General features: G+C 40.0%; 1 protein-coding gene across 1 annotated transcript in view; it reads right to left on the reverse strand.

Moving 5' to 3' along the window:
• Positions 1-19678, reverse strand: part of PIEZO2 (piezo type mechanosensitive ion channel component 2) — a 350107-nt gene that overhangs the window by 38522 nt on the left and 291907 nt on the right. The window contains exons 29-34 of the mRNA XM_061169133.1: positions 18879-18968; positions 16848-16969; positions 15723-15794; positions 11444-11550; positions 6429-6543; positions 1856-1924 (exon numbers count right to left, since the gene is read on the reverse strand). Of these exons, the coding sequence (XP_061025116.1) occupies positions 1856-1924; positions 6429-6543; positions 11444-11550; positions 15723-15794; positions 16848-16969; positions 18879-18968 (575 nt within the window). The remainder of the gene's footprint in view (positions 1-1855; positions 1925-6428; positions 6544-11443; positions 11551-15722; positions 15795-16847; positions 16970-18878; positions 18969-19678) is intronic.

The raw sequence follows: 19678 nt of genomic DNA on the forward strand, positions 1-19678 counted from the left end.
GTGGCAGGTGGGATTTGGCCCAGGAGTGGTGGAGTCTTGCAACCTCTAGCCCAGGTGTAGGGCCCGCCCCTGTCACTGTCCTCTCTCTACTTTAAAGACTGAAACGTGAACCAGAGTTTGACTTTGTCATGGAAAAAAAATTATTTGTGCATTTGGGTGGCCTAGGAGAAAGGCGGAACTTCTCTCAGGTGAAATTTTGCTCTTTTCAAAGGAAAACCATCCAAGGGAAGCTTAGCTATAGTGTGGGCTCCGCACATGGTCCAGGTGGGTCAGGGAGACACAAGGAAGAGGTAGACGGTGCTACCTACTGAGGTCACAGGAACCTTAGAGCTGCCAGCTGGGACTCTGGAAAAGGAGCTGGGGGAACCATGTAGTGAGAAGGGGCCTTGAGCCTCTGGGTCAAGCAGGCCCAGAGGAACCGGCCAAGAGAGCCCCACCTGGCAGATACTGACTGCCCACAGCCTCTTCGCGTAGACATCAAGGGCAAGTTCGACTCCTGGAGGCTGAAGGACTAAACTTGATAAACTTTAGCAGCATCTTATATTTTTGACGACCTATTTTTTTCATATATTCACAATTATTTTGTTAGAAGCTGTGAAGATAAGCCTCATTATTTTACGGTTTTGCTTATGGTGTTCCTGACTATGTTGGAGCCCTGTGTAACATAACGTGCACTTTACCCACTGGGGTGATCATAGACTCACATGGGAAATTAGGATTCTTATTCTTGTTTATTTTTTAACCATAGAGGCCGGAGGGCATAGTTGTTAAGAGCACAGACTCTGGATTCTGAGTCCTTGGATCCAAATCCCAACTCTATCCTTGAGTGGTTGTATGGATTTGGAGAAGTTGGCTAATTCTTCTCTGCCTCAGTTTCTTCTTGGTTAAATGGGGAAGAAGGTTTTGAGGGGGTTGAACAAGTCAATGCGTGTAAAGCTCATGGAAAAGTGCCTGGCAAAGGAGCTGTGCCATCCAAAGCGTGATAAAGCTTTGCAGCAATAATGGGGTATGTGGTCCCACAGACATATGAGCCGATTATCTGGATGTGAAGGCCAGGTTCAAGGATTGTGCCTCCGAGGGCTTGGAGAGCATTCAGGAAGCCTCATTTTGTGTCAGCAGATGGCATCCTTGGATGTATTTGTGTCCAGAGCAAAAGAGCCTGAAAACCTTGCCTGCTGCTAAGTGATGCTTACAGGAATGCCAGCCCCATGAGAGAGGAAGCAGCGTCTGTGGAGCCAAGAGGCATCTGGGTTCATTGCATTTGGAGGCTTTTGTTTCGCCTCTTTTTTTCCTGATGGAGAAATCTTCCTCCCAATCGTGGACTCCGTGAAGCCCAAATGGCACCGTGACTGGGCTAGGGGTTAGAAGACACCGGTTCTGTCCCCCACTGTGTGGAGTCCTGAGCAAACGCAGTGGGGTTTGGTTTTCTTCCCTAAGACGAGGAGGTTGGCCCAAGCCTGGAGGCCCGCTCAGTTCCGTAGTTACTTACTTCTCACTTCACTCCTTTTCCATGTACTTTAAATTAATTGCCAATATTTTTTGTGCCTCTACTCTGATGGCTTCCCTGGGACATTTACAAGTTGCTCTCCAAACTCCCTTTCATAGGTACTTGGATAAAGGAATTTACAAGCCGACTCTAATCCAACATTTCATCCCACAGTGTAAAGGTCAGGTCTACTTTTTGGAGTGCCTTTGCAATTTCACTAGAGATGAGATTTCAAGGGACACATTATTAAGTCACAGTGCAGCAACAGGATTTAATTCACTGTTTTCAGGCAGCCTTCCATTACGTACTATCTGCGCAAGAAACAAGTTCCAATCTCCCCCCCGCCGATGGGAGCCTTTATTTCGTTACCTGGTCCATCAGACTTCTTCTTGATCGGTTCATCCTCCCGGTCTTCCCACTCCACAGAACCTGCCAAGCCTGTTCGAGAAACACAGGTTACATCCTTTTAGGGTAAATTAATGCCAACACTACTCTTCTGGATTCAAAGGAATTTTATAATGAAATCTAGGACATTCTGCCGATTTGAAGAGCTCCTGGGGAAAAGTCATAAGAATTCTGAGCTTTCAGATTCTCTTCACTCCACTCCAGAATGAGAATCATGGAACTGGGGGTGGGTAAACTACAGTCCTCTGGCCAAATCTTTCCTGCTTCCTGTTGTTAAATGGCCTGTGAGTTCAACTATTTTTAATAGTTGAAAAAAGTCTGAAGAACAATAATATTTTGTGCATATGAAAATTACATGAAATTCAAATTTTACTGGAACACAGCTACACCCATTTGTGGACATACCGTCCAAGGCTGCTCTCATCCCAAGATGGCAGGGTTGAGTTGCAGCAGGAGTTTACAGCCTGCAAAGCTTACAATATTTACCATCCGGCCCTTTACAGAAAAAGTGTGCTGACTCCTGTTACACACTGTGAAGTTGCAATTTTGAACACCTTATAAATTTTAGTGGGTCACCCTTAAAATGACATCACAGAGTTTCATTTTATTTCTTAGCCTCATCTTTTAAGGCTGAGGTTGTCAGATCTAGCAAATGAGAATATAGGACACCTGGTTAAATTTGAATTTAAGATAAATAACACATCATTTTTTAGTGTAAGTAAATCCCATGCAATATGTCCAAATTATACTGACGCTTAAAGATTATTTGTTGTTTTTCTAACAAATTCAACTAGAACCGGGGTTCATGTATTTTATCTGGTAACTCTATCAAAGACGATTCACAACCTGACTCCAGTTAATCTTCCCAAACTTATTTTCTACTGCGCTCTTTTCTGCTGCTCTGTTTCACATCCCGTCTTTACTAGCTAAGCTGACCTGCTCTTTAGTTTTCATACACGAACTTGCTTTCTTCTGCCAGGCTCTGGTCAAAGACTATCTTTTGCATGAAGTACTGTATTCCTTTGCACTCTGGGTCATAAGTCACCTTTTGTCCTCTGGTCCCACACTATTCTATGTATGCTTATTTTTTAAATGAAACCTTGCAGTTTCTATGTCAACAGGGATTATTCCCCCTATATTTGTGTTCACTACTGGTTAAGGTGGAGGGGTCTGGAGCCAGGACACCTGCTATGCATTCCAGACCCACCATTCACTAGCTGGCTGTGACCAGGGCAGGTTCCTTCACTCTTTGGGACCTCACATCCCCAAGTGTAGGGCAGGGAGTGAGGGGCGAGTGAGTTATTGCACAGAAAGCACAAAGGCAGCTGGCACTTAGGGAGGACAGATGCTACTTGTTTCATCTGCCGACGAAGAAGGGATGATCCCTTGTACCAAGAAGGTGCTGAATAAATATTTATTAAAGAAATAAACATTTATTTCTGTCCCAATATCTTTGAATTATTGCTGTCCTAGATTTGTAGGTAAATGATGGTGTATCTACGCATGAAATAATCTTCATGATACAGACTAATGAGATATTAACAAGATGACTAAAGATTTTTTAGAATTGGCCCAATAATTTTGGAAGAACAAATGTCTGAGAATAGCAAATACAATTTTGAAAAAAGGGGCATAGTGAGGGAAGTTTGCAACACTAAATATTAAAACTAACTCTAGCTACTGGATTCAAAAATATATGACAGTGGCCCAGATCAAGACAGTAGGATAGTGGATCAGAATACAGAATCCAGAAACATATCTAAGAGCCATACCACAAATGGGAGCTTAATACTGAGAAAAGGAGCATTTAACTTCAATGGAAAAAGGAAGACATTACCAAACAGGTTTAGCATAATAGAGCTCTACTTCACAGAATAATAAAAAATTCAAAAGGTAAATAAAATTAAGAGGAAATATAAGAAAACATTTGCGTAAAATTGGGGGGGGAAGACTTCCTTAAACAAGACGAAAACATAGAAATTGCAAAAAGAAATTCGGACCTATTTGACAACACAAAAAAATTAAACATTGCTTAGAAAACATATACCATAAACTAAATCAAAAGATAAGCATTGGATTGGAAAAAAGATACTTGTAACACATAAAAAAGGATAATATCCCTAACATATAAATATTTCCTAAATTAATAAAGACAAACAACCCAATAGAATGATAGCATGGAACATGATAAAAATTTTAAATCTTAGATTTGAAAGTAAAAAATACCACAAAAATATGAAATAAAAAATGTTCAATCTCATTAGTTAGGAAAATTCAAATGAAAATAAAAGCCGTTTGTCATCCTTGAGAAAGACACACAATAAAAACAGTAATAATAGCCTATGGGATAAGGTTACAGGGGAATAGACACTCCTGCACCTTATACATAGGAGTGTAAATTTCTAAAACCTTTTGGGAAAATATTAAAGTAAAAAAGCACCCACTTTAACCCAGAAATCCCACTTTTGATCATCTATTTTGTGGAAAGTGTGTTCTTCCTGACTTTTTGCCATGCATTTAAATACACACACACATGACTATATGTGAACTTCTGTGCAAGGATATCTATGATAGCATTCTTAATTGTGGCAAAATCTGGAAGCAAACCTTATGTCCATTAGTGATGGAAGAGTTGGATAAATTATGCATATGCATATTATAGAATATTTTGCAGCTATTAAAAAAGGATGATATAGTTTTATAAATAATTGGAGAAGTGTTCATGATACATTGCTAATGAACGTACAGGAGAATTTGGATGGCATGGACTCATTTTTGAAACAAAGGAAACACTGCCTGTACATCACAGGAAAGGGGTGGAAGAGAGCACAACCAATGGAAGGGTTTGGTGCCTTAGGGTAGCTTTCAAGGCCAGACTGTGCATCCACTTCTTTATTGCTTGACTTGCTACATTGCCTGTGTCTTAACTTTGCCTTTTTAAACCAATAAACTAAAATAAAATAAAAGCTACCAGGAGGTAGCGGGGACCAGAATGGTCAAAAAGGAGAACGGCTTTGCAATTAAGAGTTCCATTAGAAATTATGTTTTCCTTTTCTTTTCTTTTTTGAATACATTTTTAATTTCACAAAGAATCTATATATACATTTTCTTTGTAAAGAACTAAAATATAACAAGCCTAAAGTTCCCTTTAATCCTACCCCTTAATCTCAGTCTCTCCCCGCCTCTGCCAGAAGTCACCACTGTAACTAACTTGCTAAGTATTCTTCCTGATCTTCCTCTGGCATTTATACACGACTATAGGTACCCATTAAAAATGCAAAATATTGTCTGGAGGCACTTTGGTTTCCTTTGTTTCATAAATGGTTTCATAATGTGCATGCCAGTTTGCAACATAATGCTTTTCATTTAACAATATGTCAGGAATTGTTCTCCAAGTCAGTTCAAAGTAGCCCATCTCATTTTTTAAATTACTAAATCGTATGCTGTAATACATTGGTAACATAATTTACTTGATTCTTCTTCTTTATGTGGGCATTCAGGATGTTTCCAAATTTTTGTTAGTTATAAATAACGTCTGATGAATATTCTTAGACACGTGTGCTTGTGCTCATGTGCAAATATTGATTCAAGTTAAGCCATACACCTGGAGGTGGGACAGATCTCTGGTAGGAGACACACATTTAAAATTTTCATGGATACTGACACCTGTTCTTCAAAGTGGATATGCTGCTTTAAAACACCACAAATATGTATGCTCCCACTAGCTCCAAACAGTGATATTATCAAATGTTTAGGTTCTTGCCAATCCAATAGGTTAAAAAAACAGTATGTCAAAATATTTAGTTTGTGTTTCTTGTACTACTAGTGAAATTGAGCTCCTTTTGGCCATTTCTACTTTCTGATCTTGAATTGTTTTTCACATCCATTCATTCATTGGGTTGAATTTTTCTTTTACTGATTTTTAGAAGTTCTTAATACATCCGTAACACTAATCTTTAGTCTGATATATAATGAAAATATTTTTCCTGATTGCCCCACTTGCTCTTTAACTTTGCTTTTGGTGTATTTTATTGTCGTTTGGAATTCTTTTCCTCCTTAGAGATGTGTTCCTATCAAATGTTTTCAAATGAATCAGTATAATGTTGAATATGGCACCGGTGGTTATGTTCCATTTTGGTTCCTGACTTCTCTTTAATTGTGCTTTCCCTTTTTTTCTTGATCAAATTTCCATAGGTTCATCTTTATCATTAGTTTTTTCCAAGAACAGCTTTTCACTTAATAATCAGGTCCTGTCTTATATTTCTTTTCTATAACTTAATATCCACCTAAAAATTATTATTTTCCTTCTACTTTCTTCAGGTTTATTTTGCTTCTCTCTCTCTTCTCACTTTATAAAATGCACCTTAACTTAAATTCATGTTTTAATTTATTCCAAGACCTGAATAATGAAGGGTAAGTAAAACTCTTTGCACTCTTTAGAAGTCAAGAATTTCATTCCTCCCAAGCTTGTCCTTTGCAGTTCCTTATTTGTGTTCAAGGTCACAGAAGCAGGGGTGCTGCTGCATTCATCACTCACCGTCCCCAGATCCTTTTCTCCTTCTTTTCTGTTCTTCTTTTGCAGATCTTTTTTTCTCTTTGCGCCTCTGTCGGAGTGCTGTTTTAGGGTCAGTAATCCAGGCTTGATAAACAAACTGAAGGGAGAAAGCGCCATTATTTTCTGGAGTTTTAATAAGCTGAATTAAAAGAAAAGGGACCAATACCAAGCTGCCTGACTTTCAGAATTTTTTTTTTCTCTCAACACAAACTAAACTTCCCTTTCACATATCCCTCAATACACTGAGCTGACCTGTGCTATTTCCATTATCATGAAATAAAATGTGAAAACAGATGTTGTAGGCATATATTTTGTTCGGTATCAGACAATCATGAAATACTTTGGGTCTACAAACCACCATTTCTCCCACATCCCCACATCTCACCACCATTTGTGATACTTAGTTCCTGATTCTATTGCATTATACACGCTAGGAATAAGTTGGAAGCCTGGCTAAGTGTCATTCGTTTTCTCCCAGTACAAATAAACTTTGAGTTAAACCCAAAACATCTTTTGTTCATTTACTTTGGGAAAATACTTTTGCATGTTTGATACTCTCTCTTCTTTTTTCTGTTTTTTTTTTTTTTTGCCATGCCACTTGGCTTGCAGGATCTTAGTTTCCCGACCAGGGATCGAACCTGTATCCCCTGCAGTGGAAGCATGGAGCCCTAACCACTGGACCACCAGGGAATTCCCAATACTCTCTCTTGTGAATAACAGCTATTACCAGTAACTTGCGAAAGGGCTTTGTAGATTGATTAGTATTTGGAGAGGAAAAATAATGCGACATGAAGGTTAAGGGGTTATTCCAGAATGGTACAGAAGGAAAACTGGGGTGCCTCTGGTTGCCTTTTGTCATTTTCATTCAATAGATAAAAACAGTTGCATTAATACAGTACAACCAATAACCGTAATAGAGCAATTGTGAACAGCCCGCCCACCAACAGTATCCCAAGTCATGCAGAAGGAACAGAAAGAAAACCCTGATACGCAAAGTCAGCCATCCACAACCTCAAAGCCAAGCAGCATGCTCTGCGTGCACCCACACACACCTGGTCTCAGGGAAGCTGGGTTTTCTATTATGAAGATAAAGTTAAAGGAATGTTTCCTGGGGGCGCTTGAAAACCCAGACACTTTCATTTTATTCTATATTATTTTCAGATTTCTGAAATCTTTGAAAAACAGAGTGTAAGCAAACCACTGGCATTGTAAAAATAAAGAGGGATTCAACTTTTCCATACATGGAAATGTAAAGGTCATGGGTTACTAAGACAGAACATTTCCTTTTTCTTCACAGGTAGAAATCTGAATCTTACGGGCAATTCACACACATGTAAGATCTGTACAGTTTCTGAATAATAAACCCAGGAGGCAAAAAATTATCCTATTTTATGTCAAAAACGTATTTTGGAAAGTGAGAAGATGAATTGGAATTTGAAGGAGAAGCAACAAAAAAAGGGATTTACGGTCGATGTTTATTGAGTGTGTTAATTGGGAATTCTACTAAGAGTATCTCTGAGGTTTAGGATGTTAATAGGCAAACTTGCTTCGGCAAAATATTGATTTTTTTAAAAAATTCTGAACTGCTAAACTCGAGAAATTTTCAGGCTTAACAGATACATATGGTGACATTTCCTTAAAAAAAGTGTTATTATTATACTGGTTTTAGATAATGCAAGAATGCCAAAGTAGAAAATAAGAAAGTGATTCAGGATTTGTGAATGTATTAGGTGCACAAGTCTTTTGCTCTGAAGAAAAATGAAGCCTCTGGGAGGGAGGGTGGGAAGGAGAGAGCAGGGTGGGTTCAGGACAGAACTGAAGGAGTCTCGTAGAAAGGGCTCGGGCCACTCAGATGTTGCCTTATTGGAAAGGCATTCCTGGTGCTACGTGTGGCCCTTAAATGATTGATCCTGTTGGTGCTTTCTCATTGAGATGAGAGTTTGGATCATGCAAATAAGGGGAAAGGAGGGACGGAGAGACTATTATGGCAAGTCCTCATTTGTAGGTAAATGATCTCCATGTCGATGTTTGGAAATACAAATATTTTACAGTTCCAGGAACATCGGACAGAGGATCAGGCCAGCTGTTTCAGGAAAAAGTTGATAATGAAGAAGGAAGAGGAAACATCCCAATTCTTACAGAGTTGAGACACTGAGATAAGTTTCATTCTGAAACATCTCAATTCCGAAGTCACAGAGGTAACTATCACCCAGTGTCATGGTGTCTCTGGAGAAAAGACACACGCACACTAATCCTAAGCAGAAAAACACGTGAAAATGTGCATAAATGACGTCTGGCTTCTCCAACTGCTGCTGCCACTAGCCCAACTTCATCTCAGACTCTACCCTAAGTGATTTCACCGTAAATGTTAGGGAAATGGGATTCCTTTGACTGAAAACTTCTTATGCAAAATACATTTAATTTTTGAAACAGGAGAGAACTTTATGGAAGTGTAGATCTTTAACTGAAATTGGTTGTTTTCTAAAATGTTCTTTAATTCTGTTGTGATCCAGACCTTTCTTTTTGTTGCCAGTAACAATTTTTTTTTTTTTTACAGTAAGATGGGGGATAATCACATTGTAGTCTTTCATATAAATTCTTAAATATGAATGGAGAGACTCATAGTGCCGTCATAAAAGGGGGGAGGAAAAGAAACCCAGGGAAGTGGCAACAGGGAATATTAAACTGAAAGTCAGAATCCTGGCATTTTAAAAAGGGAAGGAGCCCAGAGGTCTAGACCCTGCTACTCAAGGCAAACCAGCATTTACACTTCACCTGGGAGCTTGAGAAAAACATAGAATTTCAGGTCCCACTGGACCTGCTGAATCTAAATAACCTGCACTTAAATAAGACCCCCAGGTGAAAGGTGAGAAGCAAAGGTCTCCCTCGCTATCCAAACCCGGGAGGAACATTTTATTAGTTCAAGTGCTTACTCCAGATTAAGGCAGGAGAAATGGCTTTCTATAAAATACAAGAATAGCGATTCATTATTTCTGATTTCCAGTAACTTAGTGACCACAGCATAGGTAGCTGGATACTTTCTGTTATGCACTGGGTGAATTAACAAATAACTGTAACAGTTTATTCAGCAGCATCCCTAACGACATGGAGTGTGGAGGCTGCATGGACCATCCACGGCAGCTCAGCCCAGTGAAGAGAGATGTTGAACGCAGGGCAGAAGATGCCAGAAGAGTCCAATTTAGGAAGATGGAGGGTTAAAAGGGAGCCAAAAAGGAGATGGAGCAAAATGAGTCTTTTATTACTGATTCCTAATTTTACCAGCTTTCTGAGAAAAATGATCATACTTTGACACATCATATCTGATGCATGCAACCAGATGTGACCTTTTAACACAAGATGTGACTTAGGCGAAACTACGAGAAGGGCAGAAATTAGATCTGTATCTGCATTTTCTCTTTCTATTTTTTTAATCGGCTCTGATGTCCACCGAAAAACACATAATAAGAAATTTGTCTTCTCAGAACAGTTTTTGGAAAAGTTTGCCTGATATTTTAAATTCTTCTAATTCCTTCATCATACGATGTATAGAACAGGGAAAACACAGATGTGGACCAACGGGATCTGCTCGTCTAAAGGTCTACAGAGCGGAGGGCCACACACCACACATCAGTCAAACATCAAATACCTTTGCAGCTCTGATTAAATACTGAAGAATAGTTTTGGGAAGTTTAATGACAGACTTTGCCAAGGCTAAAATGGCTGACGCAAACTTCCCAATAGCTCTCTACAAAGAAGGACAAAGCAAGAGTAATTAGTAGAAAAAACCAAAAACTGATCACTTAATATATGACATCGGCATGAGTTTGTCTCTATAATTACATCGACTAGGTTAAGGCGTGCTCATCACTGAATGTGGAATAAAATGTACCCTGCTTGTAGGTTAGGAATAAAGAAAATAGCCTATCGTTCATGTAATCTGTAAAAATGGTGAAGATGGTCATGTTCTCTCCTCTGCTGCATGATGAGTGATGGTTAGAAGAAAACTCGTTGGAATAAAAATAAACAAGTCAAGTCATTAGTATTCGATAAGCCAGCTACACACATGCACACAGACACTGTCATCAAGAAACACACACAGGAGGCAACAGGGCCGGTGACAAAGCATCAGAGCAAGGTGTCCTGGTGAATAATTTAGTTCTTCAATTTCATTGGGAAGACAGGGGTGGAGGTAACCTGCCAGCTTGGGAAGACCTGGCCAACAAGCTGACAATGGCCTTCTCATGGACACATCATGAGCCTGGATGGACATCCTTCTGTGTGCCTTGTAGTCTAACAAATGGGAAAGAAGAGTCCTATATACGCTCCTTTGTAACAGAAATCTATACCAAGTTTTCATCCCATAGGTTACTCTACTGACAAACCCACAACTTTAACAAGCACTATACATTCACTGGATACACGATACTAGGCTGGTGAGTCATATCACCGAGAACGATACAGCAGGCTCTGAAAAAGAAAGGCAGTTAAGCTGAGAACGTCAAAACTGGGCTGGAGGTTTCCATGATTTTAATACATTCTAAAATCTTTAGCAATACAAACAGAACTGATTTTCAAAATTTGAAGTAACACTGAAATGACCGTTTGTTTTCAGAACAAAGCAGGGATTTTATTTTCATGGTCAGCTATTTCACCTATGGAACTAGAAGTCCACTCAAACAATCCAAAGCAATGCCAGCAAAAGAAAGTTCACCCAAGGAAGGCTTATTTTTGTTTAGAGCATCAGAATTTTTTTTTTTTGATGCAAATGAACGAAGCCCTGGCTGGACCAGTGCTCTTGCAGCAACTCTTGCAGTAATGATGGCAACGCTGACAGCAAGCAGCAGGACGGGACACACTATTTCAGATGTAAATCAGAAGCTTCTGGGAGCTATAACATATGAACACGGCAGAAGAAATCTAGGCCTGCAATCAAGGTCTGTCAAAAAGAAAAACTCTTCAACTAGCAAAGACCGTGATTCCCTCATCCCCATAATTACCTGGAAAGCTGACCTTCGTGGAGGCTCTTCATCTTCCTTTTTTAATTCTTCCTCTTCCTCCTCTTCACTGTCCGTTTCAAACAAATAGTAATCTCCACTCCTGACCACTAAGCAAAACAAAATATTTACTTATTTCTTGGAAGAGATATGAGATAACTGGGGGCGTATGAATGAAATGCCCCCAAAGACACACAAATTGTCCTTCAAAGGACCACAGCAAGAGACGTTGGTGGGGTGGAGGAAACAGGAGATGAGGAGGTGCTATGTGGTCTGCAGAGCACCAGGCCTTGTCCAGGTCTCCGAGGAGACCTGGCCGCTGCTGCATTCATCTGGCATTTTCTTCCTTTTTCAAAACAAATTTTACACAGATGCACCAGATCAACTCTGCAGCAACCGCTTTTGTTACCAAGATGGCCAAAGGACTGAAAACTATTATCGTGTCACAATTCAGCACTTTGGGGCCTTTAGGCAAGGCCAAAGTGAAGCAGAGGCTTTGGTGTTGTCTGAATGGGTCCAAACTGCTGTAGCAAAGCTAATCAGGATGATTCAGGACCAAGAATCAGTGTCACCAGCCTTCTCCTTCACTTCATACTATGCAGACACGGGGCCGTAACACAGATGGCAAGACATTTGAAAGAGTTTTTTTAAAAAATCACACATTGTCATGAGGAGCAAATGGGCAGGTAACATCAAAAACAGAGTACCACCACCACACTCTGGCTGTTTCTACACCTAGGATGTGACAGATGGAGGCCCGGCAGACATGGTCCACACAGTTTAGCGCTGTGAGGCTTCTGGTCAACCAGGAGCCCTCAGTCACTTACTGAAATTCGAGGAGAACTGTATCGACCATAAGACCCAAAGCACAAACAGTATGGATCGTCCTTGCCTTGACTGACATTGTCCCTACCAGGACATATTGCTATCTTAAGCACGGGAGCAGAGAGAGCTGAAATGTTCAGAGAGTTAAAGAAGTTTGAGAATGGAATCTTTATCAATTTGATCATTACTTTATCAGAGAAAAGAGACCCAGCATGTGCATTTCTGATGCTACAAGAACTGTACCATCATTGCAGGAAAACACATTCATATTTTCAAGTTATATTTGTGTTTTCAAATGCTGAGGTGTCTTTTGGATGACATCATGTGATGTCTTTATTTATCTTTTGGACTTATCCGTTGTAAGGTCATGGGGAACCTTGGCTTGTTGAAAATTAGTTGCTTGAATATCACTAGACACGACAGTGAATAATTTTGCCCAGATTTCAGACAAATCTGAAGCCTCCATCATGAAGATGCAGTGTGAATGAATTGGGCCTTATATCCTTGAACAGAAGCACTGTAATTTGTTATTTTTATTTTGAAGAAAGAACCAGGCCCAGAGGACTGGGCCTAAGCTTGAGGAAATAAACGCAATTCAAAATAAGGTAAGAATAAGCAAGAACAAACCAAAGTCACAGCATTCTGTTGGACAGTGAGGGCGACCATGAAAGTAATGCTTCAGATAAGCTCAGAGATTTGAGGGAAAGTCACATGGACTTGACGTCACGTGGTCATTTGGTAAAAACCGAGATTTCCAATATTGAACATTTTACCCTCATTATAGGCTCTAAAATCAACAGTAGCTTCAATTGTATTCAATCATACCTTCAATAACTTTTTTTCAAGTGGATACTGAGTCCAAACATTTTTCATCACAAAGTCATGACACTGATTTTTATTATTTGAAAAATGTTGCCAATTTGTATGTGACAAGTACAATTAACACATCAAAAAAAGAAGGAAGTATTTTAAAAGTCTCCAATTCCTTTATAAATTGTTATTGAAATAAAACTAGGAAATAGAGAATATTTTCTGAAGTTCTATCTGCTAATAATAAGTAGAGAAGCTCTTATATATACGTTTCTGGGTTCTGATAGCTATCCTACCCCAGCCTGGGTCCATATATGTACCATGAATGCTGATGCCGACGGCTGAGTGTGAAAATGACTTTTAAAATCCCACCACCTGTATCCCAAAGGAACTTGGCCCTTTATTTCAGATATCTGACAATAAAGTGACGCTTGGCACTGACTTAGGCTGTACAGAATTGACACGGAGACCCACTACACGAGGATGGAAGGTATCATTGAACAGCAATGATGCAATGGTTTGTGTGCACATAGATATGGAACTGAGAGGGTGTCCCCTGCAGACCACGTTAAGCATCTCAGATGCTTACCGATAATATGAACAACGTAACAGCATTATTACGTCGTCAATGGGTTTACACGAGGGCACTCCAAAGACACTTACTCTTACACTTGGCACCTCTAAGGAATATTTAAAAGCCCAATGACTCAAGAGATCAGAAAAAGGGCTTTCAATAAAGTGCTTCCAGGCAAGTTCTGGAAATCATCACAGTCTACAAAATAAACCTCATGTCAATTCCTTTCCTTTCCTCACCAGCTTGTAAAAAGGAATATGTTTTGTAGAAAAATTTTAACGCCACAGTCAGACTCTGATTCCAAACTATGAGTGGCACACATCCCAGCATTATTGCACTGGAAGTCTTGTAACAGGCACAGGTAGTGTAATACCAGCCTTCAAGAACTTGATATAACGAGGGTGAAATGAATCAGAAAATCTAAAGTCAATAACCTTCAGAAGAAGTTTTTTCAAGGATAACCAACTAATAAGGTGATGATCAAAGACCATATCCAATTCCTTCCAAAATGCAATGTTTACATGAGCAAAGGAAAGAACCACAATGATTGCAGTGGGAATGTACCCCCGGATGAAAGGACAAAACATCAGTATGACACCATTTTGAAATGGATAGGTCTCTCTAAACTAGCAAAGGGTCCTTTAAAACAGAAAGATCGGCACAGTTTACTTGTGACTTGATAGAAATCGGCACACAGCATCTGCACTACGAGATTGTTAGCATGACTGACACGCCAGGGGACCATAAGAGTCACACGGAATTTCAACTTGAATCTTTGTCTTTTGACTTGAGCAGCAAATAAAATGAAACTCTTTAGAACTCACGGATTTTTTTTTTATACCATAATGCTAAAATTCAATTTTGGGGATTACATTTGATTACATCCAGGTATCCTGAGCAAATTTTGAATATCACTTCCTCAAACTGGCTTGCTGATTTTAGGAAATTATTTCTTGGGTGAAAGGCCAATACCAGATCTAAATGACAGTAAGAATTAGATGAGGGAAAGGATTCTGATCTATGTGATTTTCTAGTGATTCTGAATATCACCCTGTTGATGTTACGGACCTTGGTGATATTACTTGTATGATTACATTAGCTACAGTAATCGAGACACAATATAAGACGCAAAAGGCTGAAGACATTATGAGTAATTTGCAAGATAATTAATAATTATTCAATATTCTAACAAATTCAAGGAGGGCCAGATTGAAATGGATCATTCCATTCGAATACCATCGCCAATAGTGAGTGCTGTGTCCTCTGCTAAGCGGAGCAGATAAAGTCACTGACTTCCACGATTCCTCATCCATTTTTTTTGTTTCTTGTGATCAGAGGGGGAAATGCTCCAATTCTGTGTGGCTATGAAGCTCTGCTTTTCCAAAACCATCTTCTGACTTTGCTCTGAATTGGTCCTGGCTGAGCTGCGGGTGCCTCTGAGGCCAGCCACATGTTGGGCATTGAATTTAGACTGTAGTTTTAGAGCTGTTTTGAAACTGGGAAGGAGGCAGGGTGAGAAAGTAAATGTGTTTTAAGGTGTCCTCATCTTTATGTTTAATAAATTGCCCAGAAATTTTACATGCAAATGGAATCAAAGCTCTGGGAATGGGGCGGGGTGGGGGGGGGGCGTTGGTGCTCGTTGGCATTCACGCCAAATGCCTTACAAAGAGGGTCACGGACACTCCGAATATAGCGGTTCTCCTTAAAGCAGAGTCCCAGGAAGAGCTGAAACTCATTTTTAAGAAGGGTTTTCAGCCATGAAACAAATACATCTCAGCAGAACTCTGGACCTCAGAATTGGATAACACAGTAATCAATCCCTCTTCCCTTTCTGAGCCCGTAAGTGGTACTTGGGAGCACGTAAGCCACAGGGTTATCAGCTGATTGCTCTGGACGATTCCGTCTGTCGGGCTCAGAGACCCACAGAGATCACATTTCCTACCCTCTGACCCCCTATCAAGTCACAAGCGTCAAACCATGCATGGAACACACAGGTCATGGGGACGCCTGAATTCTGGTCAAGGATATAAGGGTTAGAATCGATGAAATTGTAAGAGGATCAAGAAAACCTACTGGAAGCATGATCAACCCAAGGCCGCCACCACTGCTTTTTTTTGCCCTTGGCTTTCTGTTTGTCTGCTTCTCCTAAAATAAAATATGTCCAAATATTAATTCTTAGAAAGTGAGAAAACAAACTTTGAAAACCACGCTTTAACAACTCAATTGTCAAAATCTAGACAAGTTGCAAAAGTACATCAGAAGTCAGGAAAAGAAACTCTACTGAATCTGAAAAGTTTACATGGATCAACAGCCGATTTCACAAGGTAAATATTCAGTCTTCTATTAACACAATGCCGCATTTTCACTTTCTCTCTAGTAATTGAGGGCATATAAAGAAATATAATAATGAAGGGATTATCTGTCAAAAATGCATCTCACAGTAAATTTTCCATGGAATTAACAGAAAAGAAGCATCACCCAGATATTATAGAACAATTTAGTGGCAAATAATTTGTTAAAATGCATAATTCCAATAACCAGAAATTTCTCTGGTGATCATTTTAATGCATGGTTGGAAAAATATAAATTTACTGTTGATAAATAGATACTATGTACTGGCAGAATACCATGCATTGTTTCTCTATTCCCTTCAAACAGAAAACCACCATGCAAACATTTTTAAAAAGAACTTTTAAACTTAATTGGATATAACAAATCTATAATTAGATATAATAAATACGTATTTCATCTTAAGTTTCATTGGAACAGACCATAATTGAATGATATTTTAACTACTATTATTCAGAGACCTACATATTTAATTTCTGTATAAAATTTATAGAAATCAAAGGCAACAGTAGACTGCATATCTTAAATATCTTCCCTAAAGGAACAAATGAAGCAAACTCATCCTATTTTCTTCAGAATCACACGTCTGTGAAACAGAAGCTAGGTTATATTAAAGTCATCTTGCTGAACAGGCGGATACTTGTAAAGTCATAGACTCATTAAATATGTACTTTATGAAACAAACAAAGGCATCCCACTCACAATGGGAACATAAAACTTGCTGAGTTAAAAAGATACATTGATAAAACTGGCAGAATGAAAAGTAACACTATTTCACAACCCTACCCAATATCATACTTTTACTCAACATCAAGGTACTTGGGCTAAGAAGGAAATGTTTCAACATACTTTCATCATCCTCTTCAGAGAGTTTTTGGATGTCCTGGCCTTCCCCTGACTCCTGGGTCAAGCTCAGCATCCTCTCCTTACCCTTTTTGTATTTCTGTTGCCTGGCCTTGATGCGATCCATCCTGTACAACAAAACAGCAGCAGCAATGCCAAGAACACACCCATAGTTACCTATACACTTTTATGCAAACAGCTAAAATCATGGACAAAGTGGTCAACATTTGGGACTTGTGGATGGTTACTTATTAGCAACACGTGTCTCCTTGGTTTTTTTTATACCCATGTTATTTTGCACTACACAGATGCTAGCTCAATCATATGATCAATAGTAATTATGCTAAATACTTTAAGTCCACTTATACCTCGTACCAAAGCCATTCTGAACACAGCACATTATGAAATATAAATCCTTTATTCTCCCACGTTTTGCATTCTTATCTTTTTAGATACTAACTGTCTGCCTCACATAGTTGTTGTGAAGGTCAGGTGAAAGGATGTATGGGTGTGAGAACTGTTTTGTAAACAGCAAGTTGCTCCTCAAATGTTCTCGAGTATTTTATCAGACCCTACGACTCTTCTCCATGTCAAATCTAATCTCTTATTGGATCTGGAAAAATGCTGAATTGCAGCTTTTTGTCTGTTTATTCAGGAAGTCTATTCAGAAACTGCAATGCTGAGCTTTTTCTCCCACATCTGCCCTCGTGAAAGGTTTCATTTCTTGATTTAGTTTCTTAAAATTCTGAATGTATTGCCCAAGTTTTTAAACTGATTTAAGTGACATTTCTGCTTTGGGCAGCTTAAATAATATTTTCAGTTTGTCTTTTGCAATGATCACTGCCTTCGTTCTTTTTTATTCTGACCTCTCATTTGAGAGGATGCATTCTTAAACAAATGGAAAAATCCAGTGACATGAATTATAGTAACACGTCTCACTTATGGGAAACTAGGAACACATTCTACATGTGGGTTCAAATTTGTTATTTCTCTAGACCTGATATAGATAGCTAGAAACAACAATAGTAATAGTTATACCATACTGTATTTTCATTATATATAGTTTTACATAACTCATACCTTTGATTGTGAAAATAACCATGCCATGGGATAGTGTAATTTTTACTGGCAAATATTTTTGCACAGGGAAAGAAGCTGGGAAATGAGGTCAGGATGGAATGAAGTAGTCCTAGCAAACTCAGGGAATTTTCCTGGTGGGCTGACAGAGTATCTCCATTTTCTTAGAGAAAGTGGCTAGGTTTTGAATTCTATGGCCATCAGTTGTTACACCTGGTCCCAAACATGTGAGGCACTAGCAATCCTCAGAGATTCCACTTACTGCTAGAAATTTCACTCTAAGAAAATAATTATTTTCAGTGGGCTAATTAAAAAAATAAAGAAAGAATTCTCAGATCTCCTGGGTGGAGTCAGTCCATTACTTGAGTTCTCCAGAATGGTGTGGTGGGAAAGGAGGCCTTGAACTGGATACAGGGAAATTCGGGGTGTATTTCTAGTGCTGTCTCTGGTTAGTTGTGGATTTTAAGTCATCTATTATATGGGTCATTAGTTTCTTCCCAAACAGACTGGATTACATTATGTCTAAAGATCCTTCCAAAGTAAGAACCCTGTATTTGTTCACTTAACCCACAGATAGAATGGACTTCAAGTGAGTATTACTGGGAACGACCCGGTCTCATTCATTAACTGTTTAATCTTTACCAATACTCATGTAGAACTGTGAGTCCTAATTTAAAAATGGAGACTGGAATTCAGAGAATTCGACAGACCTGCCCAGGGCTCCAGAGTAAGCATCTGAACTAGGACCTGACATTGGTCTTGCCCATGGCGGCCCCCTTCCCCCCACCCCGATGCTCTCCTCCTTTGGACCATTTCCATTTCAGTCAACACCCAGAGCAAACACCTGGGCAGTTGTGAAAGTCACCACAAATGGATTCCTCAGGGCTTGGGGCTCCCTGGGAGCTGAGAGCTGGCAGAATGGGACCAGGCAAACCCCAAATAAAAGGAAAGCATCCTTACTGCCTCTTCAGCTGGTCCATTGACTTTTTCTCTTCCTCAATTCTTGCCTTTACAGCCTTTACAATCGTGGCCTGGAAAAGTTCAGCCCCCCTAAAAGAAAGTCAGAAACATGGAATAAATGAGCATTTTTATCGGTGTTACCCACCTTCCCCTAACAACGGTTACTAAGGGCTAGAAAACATTTCTCTGGGGGCAGCTGCCTGGCTGGGAGGGGGAGTCCCTTCCCTGTGGATGGACACGCACCGCCTCCTGCCTCCCCTGGGGGGAGGGGCTGCTCACAACCCTGCAGATAAGAGAAAAGAAAACGGTGTGTGTTTTCTGAGACTGTCAAGGCCTCTTCAAGCCTCTTCAAGCCTGTCCCCCTGACCTGCCCTCATTATGGTCGTCCCATGAGGGGGACCTTTAAGGAGGGGTGAGTTCAGGTTTGTTTTCTACTCAGTAAGCAGGAAAGGGCTTGGAGCAAGCTGGGGCTTCGTGAGGGGAAATGCAATGGGATGTGCCATCCAGCCCCCTCCCTTTGATTCTCCTCCTCCTGCCCTTCCATTCCCTTCTGTTCCTTCTCATTTTTCAAGCCACTTCCAGGTCCCCTAGAGCTCATCAACTTCTCAGTATCCTCAGCTCTGTCCCATTGGGGTCCATCTCATCAGCCTGGCAAATACCAAGTCTGCGGGAGCCCGTTGGGATGTGGGTCCTGTGCTGCCTGATGACGGGGCGTCAGCGGTGCAGGGATGCAGAGCTGGGCAGGGGATCTGGCGAACCGCCCCTTCCCCCTTGCCCCGCAAATTCTGCTTTTCTACAGC

Source organism: Eubalaena glacialis, chromosome 15 (assembly GCF_028564815.1).
Source record: "Eubalaena glacialis isolate mEubGla1 chromosome 15, mEubGla1.1.hap2.+ XY, whole genome shotgun sequence".
Taxonomy (NCBI): Eukaryota; Metazoa; Chordata; class Mammalia; order Artiodactyla; family Balaenidae; genus Eubalaena; species Eubalaena glacialis.